Genomic DNA, 19,351 nt, shown 5'->3' with positions numbered 1-19,351 from the left:
GCCCAGGGCCCCCCGGACACAGTCCAGCCTAAACTCAGGGAAAGGCATGACGAAACCCAGGGGAAAAGGTTGGCTTTTCACTGACCGGGGGCGGGGGGGGGGAAGGCCAGGAGAGGAGAACCTTAACGTGGCTGGAAGTTAACTCAAGAGAAGAACTGCAGAGGAAGCCGCACTGAAAAACGTCCGGGCCAGAGCGTCAAACCCCACGGCCAAACGAGCAAGCACACACTTCTTTAAGGACCTCGGCATAACACCGACCTCCAAACAACCACTCCAGCATGGGATGGGAATCCTGAGAAGCAGGCTGGAGTTGTGCTGTACCAAGGGCACTGAGAGATGGGGTCTGAGAAATGAAGAAAAAGGTGTGATCCCAAAGAGATGGCCTTTGAGGGGAGCCTCCGATCCTGTGTGGTTAGGAGCGCGGTGGGGCACAGAGCTGAAAGATGCTAGATGAAGTATAACACATAGAAGCCTTTAGTTTTTGTACAAGGAGTTTCATGGAGACTCCTCTAGGCCTGGCCATGCGCCTCTCCCCCAAGTCCCTGACTTCATCCTCATCCCCTCAGCTCTCCTCTCCTAGGCCACCCACCAATCATCAGCCCAAGGAGAACACAACTCATGAATTTCAACCCAACGAACCAACAGTGCCCAAATCCCAAAGACCCCTAATTCACAGCCAAGTACTCACATCATCCAGCTTCCGGTCTGTGCCCAAGGCCAACAGGTTGTTGAACTCTCTTTCCATCACCTGGCGTGCCTGGAGTCCATAGGGTTAGAGGCAGAGAGATGGAAGGGGTAGAGTTAATGACCTCTACGCCATCTTGCCCCCGTTAGGGCCCAAGGGCAGAGATGGAGTATCCAATGCATTCAGCCCATGAGCCCTTCACACAATACTGCACCTTCACACAAACCTCCGTGCGTTCTTGGAAGTGAAACTATAAACCTTAGGATTCTTTCATACAGAGCACACTGGAAAACTGTAACTTTGTACAAAGTGGGACCATAGAGCACGTGGCCTCACACTCTGTCTATATGAGAAAATCATGCCTTCCTCCCTTTCTGGAGGGGCAGTAAGCACGTAGATCACAGAAAATAAGGATTTAGTTTATTTAAAGAAACATATTTCATAAGGTTCCATATCAAAAATTTAAACCAGGAGGACTGCTCAGGCACAGACATTAGTGGCCCTTGGGCTGACTAGTGCCTATAGGCCTGGGCTTGGCTTCCCAAGAGCCTAACTCAGCAGGAGATTTGGGAAATGCCAGGAACAACAGTTTTCGAAACTGCCACCAGATACTTTTAACCATTGCTGATGAAGAATTCCACATCGGGTCAGCGGCCACTTTCTCTAAGAGCTGAGTGAAATGGACCAGCCAGGAAAACCAGAAGGTCAGCAAGCACCAGAGAGGTCTCCCGCTGCTGGGTGCAAAGGCACTGCTGGCCACAAAACCCGGACGCATTTAGAGACAGGAGAGCAACAAGGGAGAAGAACAAGCCTGTTTCTGGGTGGAAAACGGCAACCACAGAGCTTCATAAGGACCGCCTCTGTCAGTCTTGAGAACGTAATGTTCTCTTAAGGGACGGGAAGGGAGAAGCTTAGTCCACGTCCAAGTACCCGGAAGACACCGCTCCTCCAGGCAGTGGGGGGAGAAGCTGATAAAAACTTCGGAAAGGTCTCCCAAAGCTGTGGGAGCAGGCTAGAAAGCTGAGGAGGTCAGAAGTGTGCACATACAGAAAAACCACAGGGGACATGGGACCTCGGCTCTTCTTAGAGAACAGGGGATCTGTGCTCTCCGCGCTGACTGGTTGGTGGGGTCACCGCAGGGGGCCTACGGGACACACTGGCCCTGCACGGCGCCCAATATGTCCAAAAGGCCAACTCACCCACCCCCCTCCCCGCCCCCACGCCCCCGCAGAACTATGAGCCGACACAGCCGACCCTCACACGAGCCAACACGCATCTGCTCCCAGAATAGCTTGCGTGGCTCTGGTGGCTGAATTTCAAGAGGCCTGACAGCTGCAAACAGTCCAGACAAGGGCGGCTAAAATGATCAGGGCACAGAGGCGCTATATGAGGAAAGCCTAAAAGAATTAAGACCACTCCGTCTGGAGTGACAAAGGCCTGGGCCCCGAGGCAACACAATCAAAGTTGATGAAATGACAAAAGGTGAGGCTGGATCAAACCCTTTCAGTCAGGAGGAGGCAGCACCCTCCCTTCCCCTGCGGGAGCCCAATTCAGGACAAATAAAATCAGGAAGTACTTTGCACAACAGGTAGTCCATCACCCACAGGAAGTTAGAAAGGCCAAGCATATAAATAGGTTCAAGAGAGTTTAGATAGTCTTGGATGGCAGCTCCGTAATAATTACGAAATGTAATTTAAGGAGACATCTCATCTTTTGAGCTGTTGACAGGGAGACACAGCCCTGGCATGGAGAGGCTCTGGGCCGTATTCTTTGGTATATTTAGCTTTCACAAGCCTGGGGGCCCCAGGAGCAGATCCTCAGGGCAGGAGACAAAGGAGACAGTGGGTTCTCTGATCCCCTCAGACCCCAGGGCTAGTTCCCCTCTAAGAAAAAGGTCAGAAAAGCAGAGTGAGGGAAAGATAGCCGCAGAGTGTCAAATGCGAAGATGGGGTCGGGAGAGGGAGCGGGGTGCCCACAGTGTCCATGGCAGGGCTTGGGCTGGGTGGGCTTTGTATGTGAAGGACACTGGTTCTCCCTAGATGCCTTGGCTATGCACCGGGACCACTTGGAGTTTTGAGGCCATCATGATTCCCCTCTGAAACAGCCCCCCTAGAACAATCCCCCCAACAAATCCATAAACCCATGCGCGGAAGCGTGAGAGAACCGGAGTGGGGCAGAGCAGGGAGCCTGAGGTTGAGACTGAGAACAAGGACGCCCACCTGGGTGTTCTGTGTGGGGATCTGGAGGACCAGGGCCAGCGTGTTGTGGTCAAAGTTCTCGTCCAGGGCCAGCAGGGCCCCGTGCACGCCGCTCTCCTGCAGGTTTCCTGCGTAATCCCGCAGCCCGATGGACTGGACCCAGTGAACCACCTGGTCGTTGGTCCAGACAAGCACATCTGGAGGGCAGAACAAGAAAAGGACCAGGAAGAGGCAACAGGTTTGGCCACACCCCCTCCAGGGACAGAAATGGGGCTCCCTGGACACAGAGCGCCAGTCTGCCGCACTTTCTGTCTTTCGTCCGTCTTCCCTGGCTGATTCTCTTAGAGAACCAGCCCCACCTCCCTCCATCCCTGCCAGCCCATAGGATTCAAGGCCAGGCCAGCCGGCTCCTGGCTGTCCTCCCAGAGCACTTGCCTGGGCCCTCTCCTGCCCCCAGACTGGAATGGTCCTCTTAGTTTTCCACCTTCGAAGAGTCTTCTAAGACTTGCCTCTCTTTTCTGCCCACTGCTGCCCAGATCACCAAGTTCCATGAGCATGTTCCCACACCAGTTTCTAGCACTGTCCTAGGGGAGTCACTGTGTTTGTCCAGTTGGTGGCCATTGTTGGGGTAGGGTGGGGTTACGGCTGACTGAGCAAGGACTATTTCTTCTCCACCAGATGCAACATCCTTTGGGAGGGACTATGTCTCCCTCTTCACACAGACTGGGGCTGAGGGTCCCCACTAGCGTTTGGAGCTTCCCTGAGGCACAGAATGCCTCTTCTCCCCGCCACTCCCCCAGGGCAGGGAACAGCGAGGCAGGACCCTGCTCCCCAAAGGCTGCCCAAGGAGCCTGGCCAGCTTACCCTTGATCTCGTGCTGGCTTTCCTCCCGCCTTTTCTCCAGCTCCTTCCGGTCATAATTCAGCCTCTTCAGACACATGATACCGTACTGAAGACTGGTTCTGCAGGCACAGAGCCCCCCCAAGCCAAGTCTCCGTGGGGCCGCATTCCTACCACCTCGACCCCACATCCAACACCAGCACAGCACATCCAGGCCTATGTCTCTCAGCTCCAAGAGCCCCCAGCCTAACAGTGCTCCTCCTCCCAGGATTTACACGTGACCCAGCCCAAGGCCACTTCCCCTCCTCTGCCCACCCCGGGTCCTCCCTTGTGGCCAGGGTATGGGTCTGATTGATGGAAAGAAAGTTCCCTGAATGAAGCAACAGCTCCCACCACTCTCTAGGCACTGGAATGGCCCTACAGATACCTGACCCATACAGATAGGACTCTACAGAAAGATCCCTACAGATATTTCTTTGAGTCCCCATTTCACTCAGAGTCTTAACAATGACCTATGCATGCTATATGATTTGCCTTGGACACTGACCCCTCTGTTCTTCCTCAAATACAGTAGGCACACTATGCCTGCCTATGTGCCTCAGGGCCTTTGTATTAGCTGCTCCCTCTACCTGGAACATTCCTTCCCCTATCTGTTGCATGGCTCACCCCCTGTCTCCTTTAAGTCTTTGCTCAAATGTCATCTTCTCCATTCAGTGGTCCCCCTGTCCACCTGATTTAAAATGGTAACATTGCCATCATGACCGCAGCTCGTACTCCCAATCCCCTTTACCCTGGTCTAATTTTTTTTTCTAGTGCCTTTTATCTGTTAACATACTATATATGTATACACACACAGTACAGATGGATGGATGGATGGATGGATGGATGGATGGATAGATCCTTGTTTGTCTCTCTCAGTTAGAATGTAAAGTCCATGAGGGCAACATGTTTTGTTCACGGATATGTGTCAAACTCCTAGAATCATGCCTGGCACACAGTAAACACCATAAATGCTTAATGAAGGAAATGAAATAGTTCGCAGAAAATACTAAGAGTACCTAACCAGTACCAGGTGCAGAGTAAGCATTCAATAAATCATAACAAGCCAGAAGGACGCTACAGAATCTGTAGGCTGGAAGAGACTCCACGGACCACCAGCCCAAGCTCCCATCTCATGCAGACGACACCTGTGTAGAATCCTTCTGAGTAGCATGAGCTCCTCTGAGACAGGGAACTCACTACCTCCCGAGGCATCTCATCCCGCCTTTCATTAGTGTTCTTCCTTCCCTTGAACCTGCTTGTCATTCAGCCTCTCTGCGCTTTGTCATCTATCAAACATAGGAATAGACATTCCCTCCCAACTCTATTACTGAGGCCATTGCCTTGTGAAATTAAATCATGCTGCCTGCTCCCTCCTTCTCTCCCCTCAGCTCTCCCCAGGCAGCCCTGCTTCCTAGAACAAGCCCTCGAAGCTCACAGATACCACTTCTAGGAACTCTTTTCTGGCCCAAGGCAACCAGTGATTGCTCAGGCCCCTGGTTTAAGCCATGGTCCACTGGAGGCAGCAGGTGCACACATACCTCCTGATTGGAAATGCCTTCTGTCTACTTTTGATCCCACTTGCTATCGTTTTCTGTCTAATTCCTAGGGCTTTCAAAGCCGTTGCATTGCATGGCAAAAATCTAAAGTCAGATCAGCCTGGGTCTGAATGCCAGCTGTGCCACTTCCCAGCCTGGTGGCCCTCAGCACATGGAGATGTGGCCACCTCTGTCCCACAGAGCTGCCATGAGCATCACAGAGAATGGTGCACAGATGGGCTTGGCCTAGCCCCTGGAGCATCCAGGCATCCAGGCCCTCAGCAATGGCACCACGATCAGGAGAACATTGCTATGACCGTGTGCGCGGGTTCTTCTATCAAAACAGCCAGTTCTCTAGGAAAACCACTCAAGAGAACACAATGTTCCAAGGAAAAGAGCTGAGACTCTCCAGGGGCCTGGGCAGAGGGTCGTCAGGAGGACCTCCAGAATGCTGGGTGGGGCCGGGCTGACTGACCCCCTACCCCACCAGGCGCAGGTCTCCCAGCTCAGCAGGGGGGTTCCCCTCTTCTCCCCAGCCCTATCCATCACTGAGTGGGGAACAGGTGCAGCAAGGCCTGGCAGCCTCCTGGACAGAGACAAGAGATTCCAGCCCTGGGAAGGGGTTGGGGAGTGCCAAGGGAGGTCACAGTAGGGAGTTCTAGCATCACAGGCTCTGCAGAGTGGTGGCAAGAGGGCTGGACTCGGTTACCATCCCTGATGCTCCTTCCCGTGCCTCAGTTTCCTTCCCCGTGAAATGGGGAAGCCAGCTAGATCCCTTCCGAATTGAACCTTCCCTGGTTTATGAGTCAGAGAGACCGAGAAACGTCTGCAGACTCCCAAGAGAACCTTGAAAAGCCACACGCTCCCAGCCCCAACATTCATCGCATTATCCTCTCATTCTCCTGGGTCTGAACACCAGCTGCACTACTATCCAGCTGAGTGGCACTGAGAGCGCGTGAGCCGGGGTCATACCTCTCCTGCAGGCTGGCTGTGGGCATTAGAGGTAAAAGACAAAGAACGTGGCTGAAATAGCGACCTGTGTGATTTGAAGCTACGTGTTGAAAAGCCTTCCTAACGACGGTCAAGCCCTAGATTTTACTGCCCACCGGGCTCCCCAGCCCCAGTGCTTCCTGCGGTGAAGCAGGTCCACAGCGAGTGATGCAGATCTGGAGACCGAGTCTACCTGCCGTAGGAGGGCGGCTGCCACCAGCTCCAGCTAGCTGTCCCCACGCTAGAATGTGTCAACACATCTTCCAGTTTTTAAGAGAAGCCAGACATCCAGAATTTTGTGGAAAATTCCCTAGTGCTTAAACACTGGCAACTAAATCCATAATCTTTAAAATACCGTGTCAGCCCAACAAAACACAATTGTGGGGCCAAAGTCTGCCCACGGGCTGCCAGTTGGAGACCTCCGCCGCAGACACATGTGAACAGAAGACCTTGTCAGCAAGGGGGAGGAGAGCCTTGGATGGCATCCTGTACCAAATGGCGCAGGCTCGAAGCTGAGAGGCAACGATCCGGGATGCAAGGAGCAGCAGGGCCCAGAAAGACCTTTCCTCTCAGCCTGGAAGGAAATCAGTAGACAAGGAAGCGGGACCCTGGTTTTGGGCGGAGGCTTCCCAAAGTAAACAGAGAAACCTGGGCAGCCCAAAGGCAGAGAAACGAAAGGCAGACCTAGGAGGGAAAGCTCCAAGGATGTGAAGCTGAGTCTTCAGGGCTGGAGGAGAGAGTACCAAATCTTCCCTCACGTCGAGGGATGGGAAGAGGACCCAGCTTTTGCAAGGGGGGGACCCGTTGGCACCCACACGGGCCACAGGCAGAGCCAGAGGCAACCGCGTTCCTGCAGACAGAGCCCCAGGGCCGGGCTCCCCTGCTCACCGGTGGAAGCTGTCCACCATCTTCAGGTGGACCCGCAGGTCCTTCTTGGTCAGGTGGTCCAGCATGCGCGCATCTACCAGGCACTCCATGAAGTAGCTGCGGTACTGGGGCAGCCCCAGGCTGGGGAGCCAGTCATTCCCGATCCACTCATGGTTCATGTCCCCATAGGCCAGGGTCTGGAGGAACAAGGCAGTGTCTGTGGAGGAGGAGGGCCTCGCCAGCTGGCTGCAGCTGGCGTAGCCTGTGGAGGGAAACGGCCCCCCCCAGCCGCCACAGCCGCTTATGTTCACTGAGAAGCTGGGAGTGGGAGGAGGGGGAGGGGTTTAAATGGCACTTTTTAAGACCTCAGAATGATATGGCTCCACTCACGGATCGATTATCTACACTAATGAACAGAAGCAGCTATCCAGGCAGCAGATAATATGGAGTCCTTCCTGTCGACTCAGGAATGTATTTGCGGTGGTGTGTGGCCGACCTGCCTTCCTGCTTCTCCACTGGCCTCTAGCCCACTGAGCCCAGGGGACAGGCCGAGTTACAGAGGACCGCAGAGCGGCAAGGAAGAAAAAAAAAAAAAAAAAAAAGCCGATCTCACTTGGGAAACTGGCCTCCCACATCTACCTGAGAGTTAGGAACAGACTAAAGTCAAAAGCCACAGGAGCTGGCCTGCACTTGCACTCTGAGCTCTGGTGTCCACTCCAGGAATTCCCCAGCCCCTCTGTTTGCTGCTTTTGCCAGCACTCTCTGCACATCCCAGACGCCCCCGTCCACCCGCTCTGCTGTCACCTCCCGCCGACAGCAGGGACTCCTCTGGCCACCTATCCTTAGAAAGACTTTAGGGGGGCACCTGGGTGGCTCAGTGGGTTAAGCCTCTGCCTTCGGCTCAGGTCATGATCCCGGTGTCCTGAGATCAAGCCCCGCATCAGGCTCTCTGCTCTGCAGGGAGCCTGCTTCCTCCTCTCTCTCTGCCTCTCTCTCTGCCTACTTGTGATCTCTGTCTGTCAAATAAATAAAAAATCTTAAAAAAAAAAAAGACTTTAGGAAGAGCACCGCTCCCTCACTCTGTTTCCTTACCCTACTTCATTTTTTTTAGATTGAAACACTGATTTTAGCTTTTAAAAGTGAAAGTGTTATACATATAAAAATAAACGTAGCATAATATCATAGTATAGCTTCGATATTAAGCATAAAGAGGAAGGTAACATCAATGGACACCAACCACACCACCCCACGGCTGTGTCTTCCCGGTGCTCGCCTTCCCGGTCCCGTCCCCTGCTGTCCCTCTAGAGGTCATTACTATGCTGAGGTTCTATCATGCCCTTGCTGGAAGAAATGTTTTTACAGTTTTTCCAATCACCAATGTGTATTTCTCTAAAATTATATATTATTAAGTTTGCTTGTTTTTGAGTTGTAGTATAAAATTCTACAAATCTCTGGGGCTTAGATTTTGCACTTGACATGATAATTGCCAATTCGGTGAATGAGGAAAAGGTCTTTGCCCAGCTCACCAGGGGTGCCCCTTAAAGGGGATGGGGTGAGCATGAGGACTCATGTCAATCTCAGTCTCATTATTCCTGGGAAGAGAGGGGAAGAGGCAGGTGTGCCAGGGACACGGCCCTCTATGGCGGTATCTGCCACCCTGAGAAGCCAGAACAAGTAGCTCAAGGGGAACGAGGAGGAGGGGGCTTCAGCGGGATGAGAAAACCCGTCTAGGACCTTTCGTGCAAAGAGGGGACATAAACAGACTGGGACTCGGGGAGTCCTGCTGGGCAGAGAGCCCGTGGGGAGAACACTGTCCTGAACTCCTGAGAGGTGGCTCCAGACAGAGAAGGGGATCTTACCTGAGCCCAGCTGCCCTCCTCACTGTCCTAGCGGGAACGAGTGCAGCGTGTCAGGGGAAACAGGCAAAGTCAAAAAAGCTGGAAGCATCCACCCCTGGCCCCATCAAGCAGAGGGAGCAGACAGCCCAGTGGCTGGGAAGGGGACTAGGAGGAGCTTGTTGGAGTGGCAAGACGGAACACGAGGTGTCTGTGCTAGTGCAGGTGTCTGTGTTTGCGCTGAGGGCAGAACAAATGTGTGTGTGGTGAAAACACATGCCCACACCTTGTAGGCTTGGCTGGGAGCCCCTCAAAGGGCCAGGCTCTCCCATTCCTTGTCCCCGACCAAGCATCAAGCACAAGGACTCTGCAGCTTCAGGCCCAGAGCCGGGCAAAGCACTTCCTATTCCCAAGACCGGCTCTTCTCCACTACAGCACACCAGTGGCCTAGGGTGAGCTTGGGGCCTCCTGGGACAGAACCCCCAGCACCCACTAACTGTTCCCATTCCACTCCTTTCCCAACCCACCACCCTGAGAACAGAACCCAACACACATCAGGATATCAGTCTCGTATATAAACCGACTGCCACCCGCTCTGACTTCCCACCACCTTCCCGTCATCCTTGTAGGGGTCAACAGCCCCAACCCAGGCCCGAGGCCCAGACTCACTGTTTTAGTGGGTGTTGCCAGAGTTTCCATCTCTTCGTGGGTGACCCAGACATTCCCGGAAGACTGTAGGCAGAGAGGAAACCTAGCAGGTCCTGCGTGTGGGTCCCCAGGGTTCCCTGGAGGCTGGGAACCCCAAGGACAAGGACAAACATCCCTTCCCGTGAGCCCTCCCACAGGCGTAGCCCCAAGCCCCGCAGACTGAGGCTCTGAGCACCTCCCCATATCTCTGCAGCCACACTGCTTGGCACAGGGCCTGGCATCTCAAAAGCGCCACAAACATTTCCTGAATGAAGATGGATGAATGGTGCAGATCTAGAATACAGGCTGATCCCAATCAGAGAGATGCATGGCCGTGAGCGACTTTACTCTGAGAGTCCGCAGACTAGTCTGCAGTCAGACAGAGAGGCTGGAGGACCAGGACAGAATTCACAAGTGCCCTACCCCTCTGTATCCCCAAGTCCGGTAACCACGCAGAACCCCTGGAAGCCCCATCCTTGGAAACTCTGCCCAGAGATCTGCAATGGTTCCCAGAGTGGGGATAGGGGGGTGGGGCCCATGGGTGGTATGCAGGGAACCTGGAAGGCAGGGAATGAGGCTGCTGGGATCCTCCTAGTATGTCAGCCCCTCCTAGAGACCAGATGGAGCCCTTTGAGGGACTGGAAGGGGCAGGAATCAAGGCTGCCACTTTCCCAAAGGCTAATGGGAAACTTCGCAAATTCTACGCCAGGATTTCAGAAAACACCCTGCATGAGGGATAGGCCACTCACGGTCCTGGAGGTGGGCGGGGCAGAGGGGCTGGTCAGCGACACCATCTCCTGGATGGCCAGCCGGAGCTTGAGCCGGTGCAGGGCATTGCTGATACCAATCTCACGCTGGATCTCTGTGTCCGACAGGGCCGACATGATGGCTCCGCTCTTGACGTTGGCACGGCAGGCAGCCACATACCAGGCAGGCATCCCCACCCAGAGCTGCAGACACGGGCACAGGGGGTAAGTTCAGCCCCTTCCCCACCTTCAAGAGCTTGATGATATCAAGGAACAAGGGCCAGGCCTCATCCATAGTCTCAAAAGAGCAAACACTGTGCGGAATTTAGGAATATAGAGATGACAACCACCGAATGTCTTTCCTTCCCATTTTACGGATGGAAAAATCTACAGCCTGAGAAGGTGAGGGGATTTTCCCAATATCACATGGGTGATTAGTTTCTGGGGACAAACTATAGGCTTACCTCCAGCCAGGAGACCACAGTAGGGCCATCCCATTGGGCAAAGGGCATTCCTTTTCTGCGGGCATCTTCAAGCAGCTGGTGTCTTGTAGGAAGAGGAAGAACAGACTCCTAGTCTCCTTTTCTCCCAAACATGCTTACTCCTGAGACCGCAGGATGTGCTAAGTGCACTCTCAACAACCCGACTCCCCACCACTAGACTGCCGTCCCCTGCTCCGTGCTGCAAGACATGGGCAGGACTCCTCTCCATCCCCAGAGGACAAGGGGCTCCGACTTTGTTTGCACATGGCCTGACCCACAGACATTTCGGTCTGCTCTGCCAGAGACGCACAGGTCCTGGGTCTCTCTCCCCCAGCGCCCCCAGCCTCCTTCTTCCTTGGCTCACCCTCAGAATCACCTCCCAGTCCCTGCTGTGCCCAGGTGCACCGGGCCAACTCAGTTCAGAAAGGGCCTGGCTCTGGCTTTGGCTGCCTGAGTCAGTCCCACGGCAGGCCAAGAGAAGGACAGTGGGTGAGGGGCTGGGTGCTCCCCTGGCCTGTGGCTCTTACTTCTTCTTCAGCCGCCGGTCCTTCTCTGCCTGGGTCCCCAGCTTGGCAGGCACCATGGGCTCCTGCAGACCAAGCTCGGAGTCTGTTAGCAGAACTAGAAGGAAGAGATGGCATGTGAGCCAGGCCCCTCCTTCTCCTCCCTTGGCCTGGGCCAGGATTGGGGAGCAGACCCACAGGAGGCTCCTCAGCATTTAACAACCCAGGAGGCCTAATGGGACAATCTATCACTCCCAGAGCCTCTGCTCAATGTCCCTACATCCCGGTGGCCCCACCGTGGCATCAAAGGGGTCACCCAGACCAGAGAGTCTCCCCTGGGGAGACTCAGCCCTGGAGGCGTTTTCCAGCCAGATGGACCGAGGCCTTCCTACCCCTCCAACGGCAGAATCCTAGACAGAACATAGCTCTCCTCCAAACCAGGGTGCAAAGGAAACCCACAGAGCCAGATGTGAGTCTACTCCGGGCTCACAGAGGATCATCCTGACCTGGCTGGGGTGGGGGAAGACGGGCACACTGAGAGCCGTGTGCCCCTCAGCTTCTTGCTCAGGGAGCAATCTTGCACAACTGCCATAGGGGAGCATCCCTAGCTCTGTCTTCTTCTATTAAGGATCCTCTGAACAGACGCCAGGCCCCTATAGAGTTCACAGCAGGTGCCACATCTTAGAATTCATCACATTCCCGTCCCTCCACCCAGTGTAGCTGACCCGTAGGTCTGGGGTGACCCAGGAAACAAGGTGAAATGCTATCTCAGGGTCAGGCACAACTGTGGTGCAGGGAGTGTAGAAAATCCTAAGACTGCCCGCAGAAGATCTCGTCCACAGATGAGCCCTTCTCAGCTCTCTCCCAGCGCCCTCTGTACCTGCTCCACCACCACCCCCCCGCACCCCTCAGGGCTGGGGGCAGGGTGCTCCCCCTCCTTCCCCACCTAGACAGAGGTACCTGCTTTCCCTCTTCCTCCTCCTCACTTAGCTAGCTGGCTTCTGATTCACACCTTCTCTGAGGCAAAGGAAGGTCTAATTATGCCTTTGGGTTCAAAGGTTCCTTTCTTCCAGTTGATCCCGGCATGCCATTGTCAATGCCCTTCTGAGCCAGCCCACCTAGGGTCCACAGCCACCTCCTCCTTTCTTCCAGCCTCTCTCTCCCCCACTCTGAAGAGCCTCAATCGCATACAGAGCCTCCACTCCCAGAACCTGCCTCCCCCAGACCCCCAGACCCCTCACAGACAACTCTTCTTGGCTTGGCTACTTCCCACTTAGCCTTCCAACCTGAGCCCAGCAGTTGCCTAGTAGAGGAAGCCACTGCAGGCGTCCCTACCACTCCGCGGCTGAGTTCTGCGTTCCAGAAGTGCCTGAAGTACACTGCTATCCTAACACTGTTCTGGAATCATCTCTTTCCCTTTTCCCTTTCTATGAGACACTGAGCTCCTTGAGAGAATGGCCAACACTAAGCCTTGTATACGGGAGGTACTCAATAAATGTCTGTTGAACAAATGACGGAATAGATGAGGGAAAGAGGAAGAAGGACGGGGAGGAAGGAAAGGAAAGCAGGAACAGGGGAAGGCGGAGGAGGATAGCAGACATTTACTGTGTACCCACCAGGTGCCAAGCACGCAGCAGAACTTTCTATTAGCACAGAGGTGGTAATGCCACTGCTGCCCGAGCATTTATGCGAATGTAGTATCTAAGAAGCCATCAAGAGGCATTACGACCTGTGGCATCCTGGAGGGCAGATGCACTAGAAATAAGTTCTAATCAAGAACCGAGTCCTCCCAAAGGTCCTGAGCACAGGACGTCAGAAAACCTCCGTACTACAAGAAACCTCAGAGGTCCAACCTCTCACCCCGGGCAGGAATCCCTTCCACAGCATTCCAAGAGCCACGGCGACACAGCTCTCGTCCACAGCACCTGCCTCTCCTCCCTGGAGTCAAGACCTGCGTGACTGCGGCTTCCACCCACGGGCCCCCAAGAGGCCAGTGCAGAAGGCCAGACCCCAGGACTCCCTTCTGCTCTGGCCCTTCCCCTTGCACCCATTCGCTAGGACGTGGACAGACACCCTGGCCCGTGGCTCCATCCCGGCTCAGCTGGATCAGCCGGCCCTTCTCCTTCTTCCCGAACAGGCGGCCGATGGACGACTTGATGCCCTTGCGCTTGGCGCCCTTGTGCAGGGAGTCCTGGCTGCTGTTGCTGCTGCTCGGGTTGCTGCCCTGATCCTCCAAAGCACTACAGGAAGACAGCCAGGAGGGGACGCAATGAAAGAGACAGGCTTTCGTTACACCAGGAGACCTGAAGTGAGACCTCAGGGAGAACTTTCAGGCAGTAAGGTTGGTCGGGGGTGGAGGCGGGGGTGACTAGAGAAGGTGACCAAAGGAGACATGGGTATGTCCTTCCTCGACGGTGTTTCAAAGAGAAGTGAGATGTTCAGACACCTGGATACGGGAGACTCTGTCCCTCCAGAGGCAGGGGGAGGAATGAGATGACCTTGGGGTAGAGGGACTCGAGGTGTGGGGCCTGTGCCACTTACCTTTTGCCTTCTTCCTGGCTCAGGGCGGGATGGCCAAGCTTCTCTAGCCGCAGCGTCCTGGGTGAGGAAGGAGGAGAAGTCTCACATTTTATGGTGGCTTTATCCTCTCGGTTCTCTTCCCGAGACACTGGCGACTGAACAGACAGTGAAGCCGTCAGGGGATAGAGGGAGAGATCTGGGGCCTGCCTACCCAGCCCAGACGAGGCAGAGGAACTTGGAGAAGTGCAGTGGGAAGACTGGGGGCCTCTCTGAGCCCAGACTCAGACTCAAGGGCCCAGGGGAGAGAAGCCAAAGGGAAGGGCCTGGGAGAATTCACCCGTTAGTACCTGGGTCATCGGGCAGTACTCACCAGCAGCTTCCTCCTATGCTTTCTTAAGTCACTGGGCTGGAAGAGAAAGTAAGGGGTAAGCTCAGAATCACCCTCCAGATGCCTGAAAGTCAACCCCAAGGGAGCCCAGTGGCCTTAGGAGGAGAAGGTAGGACTCAGTGGCCTGAAGAGAATACCACAGCCAAAAAAAGCCGGCCTGGAAAACTAAGTCAGGGCTCCCTCTGGAAGAGAGGGAGAGGTACGGGCCGGAGCTGAGGTTCTCGCTCTCTGCTTCTCCACAGGGTTGAGAAAGACATGACAGGCCCCGGCCAATCCCAGGAGGACATGTTGGTGGCCGGACATGCTGGGGTCCGTGCCCAACATGGGAAGAGGATGCCAGGCCCAGCCGAGAGGACTGAGCCCTACCAAGCCTTCTCAGCGACCCTCAGCCAGCCCCCAGAGCAGAGTTCATCAACTGCCTTCAGACTCTCACCAGGGTCATGACCCCCATGCGGTCCAGGTCCTGGGCAGCACTGCGGGAGGTAAGCTTTGGCGTGGAGCGGCCGCTGAGCGGAGGGGACGCGCTGGCCAGCGACAGGGCGGTCAGAGAGGTGGGGATGGAGCCGCGCTTACGCAGCTGAGTCAGGTTGAGGGCCTCCATGCTGCCGCTGGTCACCCGAGTCTCGATTTCCTCAGCACGCAGCTCCGCAGACTCCTTCTCTTCCTGGATCATCCTGGGACCAGGCCCAACCAGACACTGTGTTGGTCCCCCCACATCCCCTGCAAGCCCAGCGGGGGGGCAGGTGCCGGCACCATACCCCCCACCCTGGGACCCCAGGCAGCAGGCAATGGCAGGGGAACCCACACTGTTTCTGGCATGGCCAGGACACACCAGGCCTCGTGGACATAGCTCGATCTTCCCCCCAACAGCTCGGAAACATTTCTCTGTCTTATTAGCTGACTTCACGTAACAGAACGTGAAGGAGGGCATTTAGTCAGTGGGAATCAAACCATTCCGGAAGGCAGGATTCTTGACCTATCCCTGACTAGGCGGGCCACCCGGAGTCAGACGCTCTGGCCTCAGTTTCCCCCTAGACCCAATGTCAGGAGGGGCCCAAGCCAACAGGTCCCAAACCTGGGTCCCTTAACTGATGCTGACCCCTGACAGAATTTTTCCTCTTCCAAGAAAAATGAGAAAACCCATGATCATTCTGTATGTGTGGGCGGGGAGGGGGTGGTCACAGAGGCACATGTCTTTGTTCCTTCACTCATGTGCACACACGTACATGCATTGATGTGACAATGCTAACTGTCCATTAGGAGCCAGACTCGTCTTTATTCTGAGAGTATGTCTTTCCAATGTGAGGGATGTGAAAATGCCCTTTCTTTTGTAGAATGGTTGTGATAGGAGACAGTAGTTACCTTTCATGTTTTCCTTTCCAGAATAAAAGTTGGCGGCCCTATGTTAATATCCTTCTTTCCCGTGTGTGTGTGTGTGTGTGTGTGTGTGTGTGTGTGTGTGTGTGTGTGTATAAGAGAGAAAGAGAGAGAGAGAGAGGTTTTCTTTCTAACTGGTCTGTGAAATCCCAAAGTATGGAAACCGTGGAACCAGATGTCCCCTACAGCCCTCTAGGCTGAGGCACTCTGGCTCAGATTTTTGCTTGCTGCTGGGCATAAACATTCATAAACCTCCTATAAAGGCAGGGTCAAGTACAGGTCTTGATCCCTTGCCCTGCCCCTGGTTTCTGTTTGACACCTCATTAGGGATGGGAGGAATGCTACAATACATTGAGTGTAGACCTGAGTTTGAATCCTGACCCTGCCACTTACTGTGTGGCTTCAGGCAAATCACTTAACCTCTCTGGTTGCTGGTCCCTTGTCTGGACAATGGAAATAACACTGCCTCCCTCAGAGACTGTGGCAAGACTGCCGGGGGCATCTACAAAGTTCTCCCCCTGATCTGGCCTCAGTCAGTGGGAGCTCCAGTCTCAAACACAGGTGCTGCGGGAACACAGCCTCCCCAGTCCCGGGAGGGGAAATGAAGCCCAAGAAGTCAGGCTGAGCTCTCACCCCTCGCGGTCCGGCATGGGGCCTGATGCCCCACACAGAGTCCCTAGACTAGGCACTCAGAGGTGCAGCTAGAAGAGATAAGCAGATACACAGAGAAGTTGTCCTGCGGTGCCCCAACCTAAAGGGGTCCCGTCCTTCAAGGCGCCCACAGGCCCTCTGCCCCAGCTCGAACCTGATCTCCTCATTGATGGCGTCAAGTTGCTCCTGCAACATCATGGCCAGAGTCTGGGCGTCCGAGTGGCCACTGGGGGAGACAACATCCACGGAGCCCACCAGACCCCCTGGCTCATCCTCATCCACATCAGAGATCTCGGGGTCACTGTCAAAGGCAGGGGCGGCGGTGGGGGCCAGCCCCCCAGGCAGTGGAGAGGGCTCCCAGTCCTTAGCAAAGGAGAGGGGAGAGTAGTGATAAGACACACCGGGCAGCTGAGGAGTCGGCCCCTCCCCACCTATCCCAGCAGCAAAGGCTCCTCCCGGGGACTCGGGGACTCGTTAGAACTTAGAAGCGCAAAACGTCAGGCCCCACCCCAGGCTACACACAAAGTGAGTACCTGCACTTTAACTAGTTTCCCAGGTGATTTATTTGCCACTGGAGTCTAAGAAATACTACCCCAGTTCAAGGAGTGAGGTAGCAGAATGGTTAGAAACAGATTCCAGAGAGAGCCTGTCTTGCTTTGGAATCTGATTATTAGCTGTGCAACAGTGGTAGAGTTGTTTAACCTTTCTGTGCCTCAGTTTGTTCATCTGTAAAGTGGGGATGGTAACAGTACCTACCTATGTGGTAGGTAATCGTGAGAACAGAGTAAGGACTTTAGCACAGTGTCTGGCACAAAGTTAGCACTATGAAAGGCTACCCCTTTCTACGAATACAAACTCTCTAAGAGTAACTAGATCCAGGGGACAAGAGAAGCCAAGCAGTCCTATCTGACTGGCATCTCCCAGGGTTTCAGCACGTCTCAGGACGTACCCAGCCCTGAGAGGCGGTGGTCTCAGAAGTCACGCTACAAACATCTTCCGTGGACAAAGGCCCGGAAGAGGAAAGAGCACAGAAGGAGGCTGAGCGAGCCAGAAGAGCAGGGGGCAGGAACAGAGAGGTATACTAACCCCACCCTCTTGGACCCAGACCCACAAGTTCCCCTTAAGGCTCTTTTCTAGGCACCTGCTCTGTTCTTATCAACAGAGAGAGGAAAGGGTGAAGGGAGAAAGAGAGGCCTTCAGATTGTGACCCCACCAGACTAGGGCTTACCTAAGGGCAAAGAGGAGTCCTCCCCCATCAGACTAGGAGCTCCCTCCTCTACCTGTATCTTGTAGTGCCTTAGAGCAAGCCGAGGCCCTGGGCCCAGGGCACAGTGTACTTAACAATTCTGGGGTTAAGAGGGAATCACGTTTCCCCAGATAAAAGATGAGGTCAGTCCTCTTCTGTCCTTTCTTTCCTGCTCCCCCCACCCTCAACCCCCATCCCCCAGGCAGCAGTCTCAGCAAGAATGCAAAGCTGCTTCTCAGAAAACGTCAGGTGCCATCCCCAGGGCCACTTAAACCTGCCATCCCTCCCTCATCTCCCCCATAAACCACAACTCGTGTTCCAGAAAGCCGGCCAATTCCACCTCACCCCTGCATCTCCCACCCCACCAGAAGCACACGCTCGCACCCCAGGCACACGTGCACACGCTTCAGTAGGGCCTCAGGGACCGGCTGGCCGCCCGCCAGCCCCGACCACTTGCCCACCAGGAGGCCAAGGTGAAGGGGCACAGCTGTCGCAGCTAACAATGGCCCCAAGCCCCAGGGCTGCAGCTGTTGTCCACATGGGGCGTGGGGGTGGCACAGGAGGGGGAGGATTTGCACCGCACGCCAGCCGTCTGTGAAACTGGAGACAGGCACGCGGCCGAACTGACCCCAAACTCCCCCAGGGGAGAGCCTTCCACACTCACCCATCCACCCCTCACCTTGGCAGACTCGTCCCGCAGGGCTGAGTAGCGGCGGTGCAGGCCTGAGGGCACGTGCGTGGCTGTGCTCAGGGCGAACCGCACATCCCCTGCGCTGCCCATGTGCGACCTTGAGTGGTTCAGGGGGAGAAAAGACCGGCCCTGAGGACTGGGAGCCCCAGCCACACCCACTAGGGCCCAAAGAGTTAAGGGATCTCTGGCTTGGTGATGAGAAGTCTTAGCTGGCAGAGAGCTACTGTAAATAGTTTAAGGGTGGCTGTGTCAACAAGAGATTCGATTTATTCTCTGGTGCCCCAGGGATCAGAATGATCCAGGCGAGAACATTCTAGGGGAGCAGCTTTCCATTTAACCTAAGAAGCACCTTCAGATGGTAAGATTTGGTTTATGATGCAACTGGTGACTTTTAAAGAGCTGAGCTCCCCATCAAAGAGGCATGCAAGCAACAGCTCTTGGGCCATCTGACAAGAATGGATTTTGCAAGGAAGGGTCTCTAAAGATCCTTTTAATCCCAAGGGATTAGTCCTCTCCCAGCAACTTCCCTTGGGTTTCCCCATAATCTAGACTGAGTTCCTGGCTGAAATTCAACCCAGGCAGACTCCCTATCCCCAGGAAGCTTCGGGGGGCTCCAACACTCTTATCAGAGACATGGACTAGAAAAACCACTTACATGCCCCCTGGGTTTATTCCAACCCTAGGATTTTAGAATCCCAGTAATGAGGCTCTGGAAGGTGTGGATGCCTTCCCTAGTGACACTCCTTCCCTATGATGCCTTCCCAAGCCTTCCCAGTTTGAGGGGGCTCAGGGCAGAGGGACAGGGCAAGCCTATAATGGATAAGGTAGCCGCAGGGAAAGGGGAGTTTCTGCTTATCCCCCCTTCTCTCCTCCAACTCAGTCCCAATTCCTCGATAGGTCCAATCCTCCTATGGTCAATGCCAAGAATTCTCAACCATTAAGGAAAGCAATCAGGCAAATAGCTCAGTGTACTAGGAGTCATGAGTCATATTCATTGGGGGCTGGGGCGGGGGGGGGTCTCTTCAGAGAAACCTATGGGAAGGAAGAAGTCAGAGGAATTCCAACTAC

At 54.7% G+C, this 19,351-nt stretch overlaps 1 protein-coding gene across 6 annotated transcripts in view; it reads right to left on the bottom strand.

Moving 5' to 3' along the window:
- Nucleotides 1–19,351, bottom strand: part of PPFIA4 (PTPRF interacting protein alpha 4) — a 47,615-nt gene that overhangs the window by 5,815 nt on the left and 22,449 nt on the right. For 5 of the 6 annotated variants that reach the window (XM_047704729.1, XM_047704731.1, XM_047704734.1 and 2 more), the window contains 15 exons: nt 18,272–18,380; nt 16,501–16,709; nt 14,752–14,992; nt 14,301–14,336; nt 13,952–14,085; nt 13,484–13,650; nt 11,435–11,528; nt 10,890–10,971; nt 10,429–10,629; nt 9,662–9,724; nt 9,017–9,043; nt 7,179–7,354; nt 3,748–3,845; nt 2,905–3,080; nt 689–757 (listed from right to left, as the gene is read on the bottom strand). In XM_047704729.1, the coding sequence (XP_047560685.1) occupies nt 689–757; nt 2,905–3,080; nt 3,748–3,845; nt 7,179–7,354; nt 9,017–9,043; nt 9,662–9,724; nt 10,429–10,629; nt 10,890–10,971; nt 11,435–11,528; nt 13,484–13,650; nt 13,952–14,085; nt 14,301–14,336; nt 14,752–14,992; nt 16,501–16,709; nt 18,272–18,380 (1,882 nt within the window). The remainder of the gene's footprint in view (nt 1–688; nt 758–2,904; nt 3,081–3,747; nt 3,846–7,178; nt 7,355–9,016; nt 9,044–9,661; nt 9,725–10,428; nt 10,630–10,889; nt 10,972–11,434; nt 11,529–13,483; nt 13,651–13,951; nt 14,086–14,300; nt 14,337–14,751; nt 14,993–16,500; nt 16,710–18,271; nt 18,381–19,351) is intronic. The other variant, XM_047704732.1, reaches the window with a different exon arrangement.

This window comes from Lutra lutra, chromosome 15, assembly GCF_902655055.1.
Source record: "Lutra lutra chromosome 15, mLutLut1.2, whole genome shotgun sequence".
Lineage (NCBI taxonomy): Eukaryota > Metazoa > Chordata > Mammalia > Carnivora > Mustelidae > Lutra > Lutra lutra.
The sequence above is the reverse complement of the archived record's forward strand: the minus strand, read 5'-3'. Positions and strand labels throughout refer to the sequence as shown.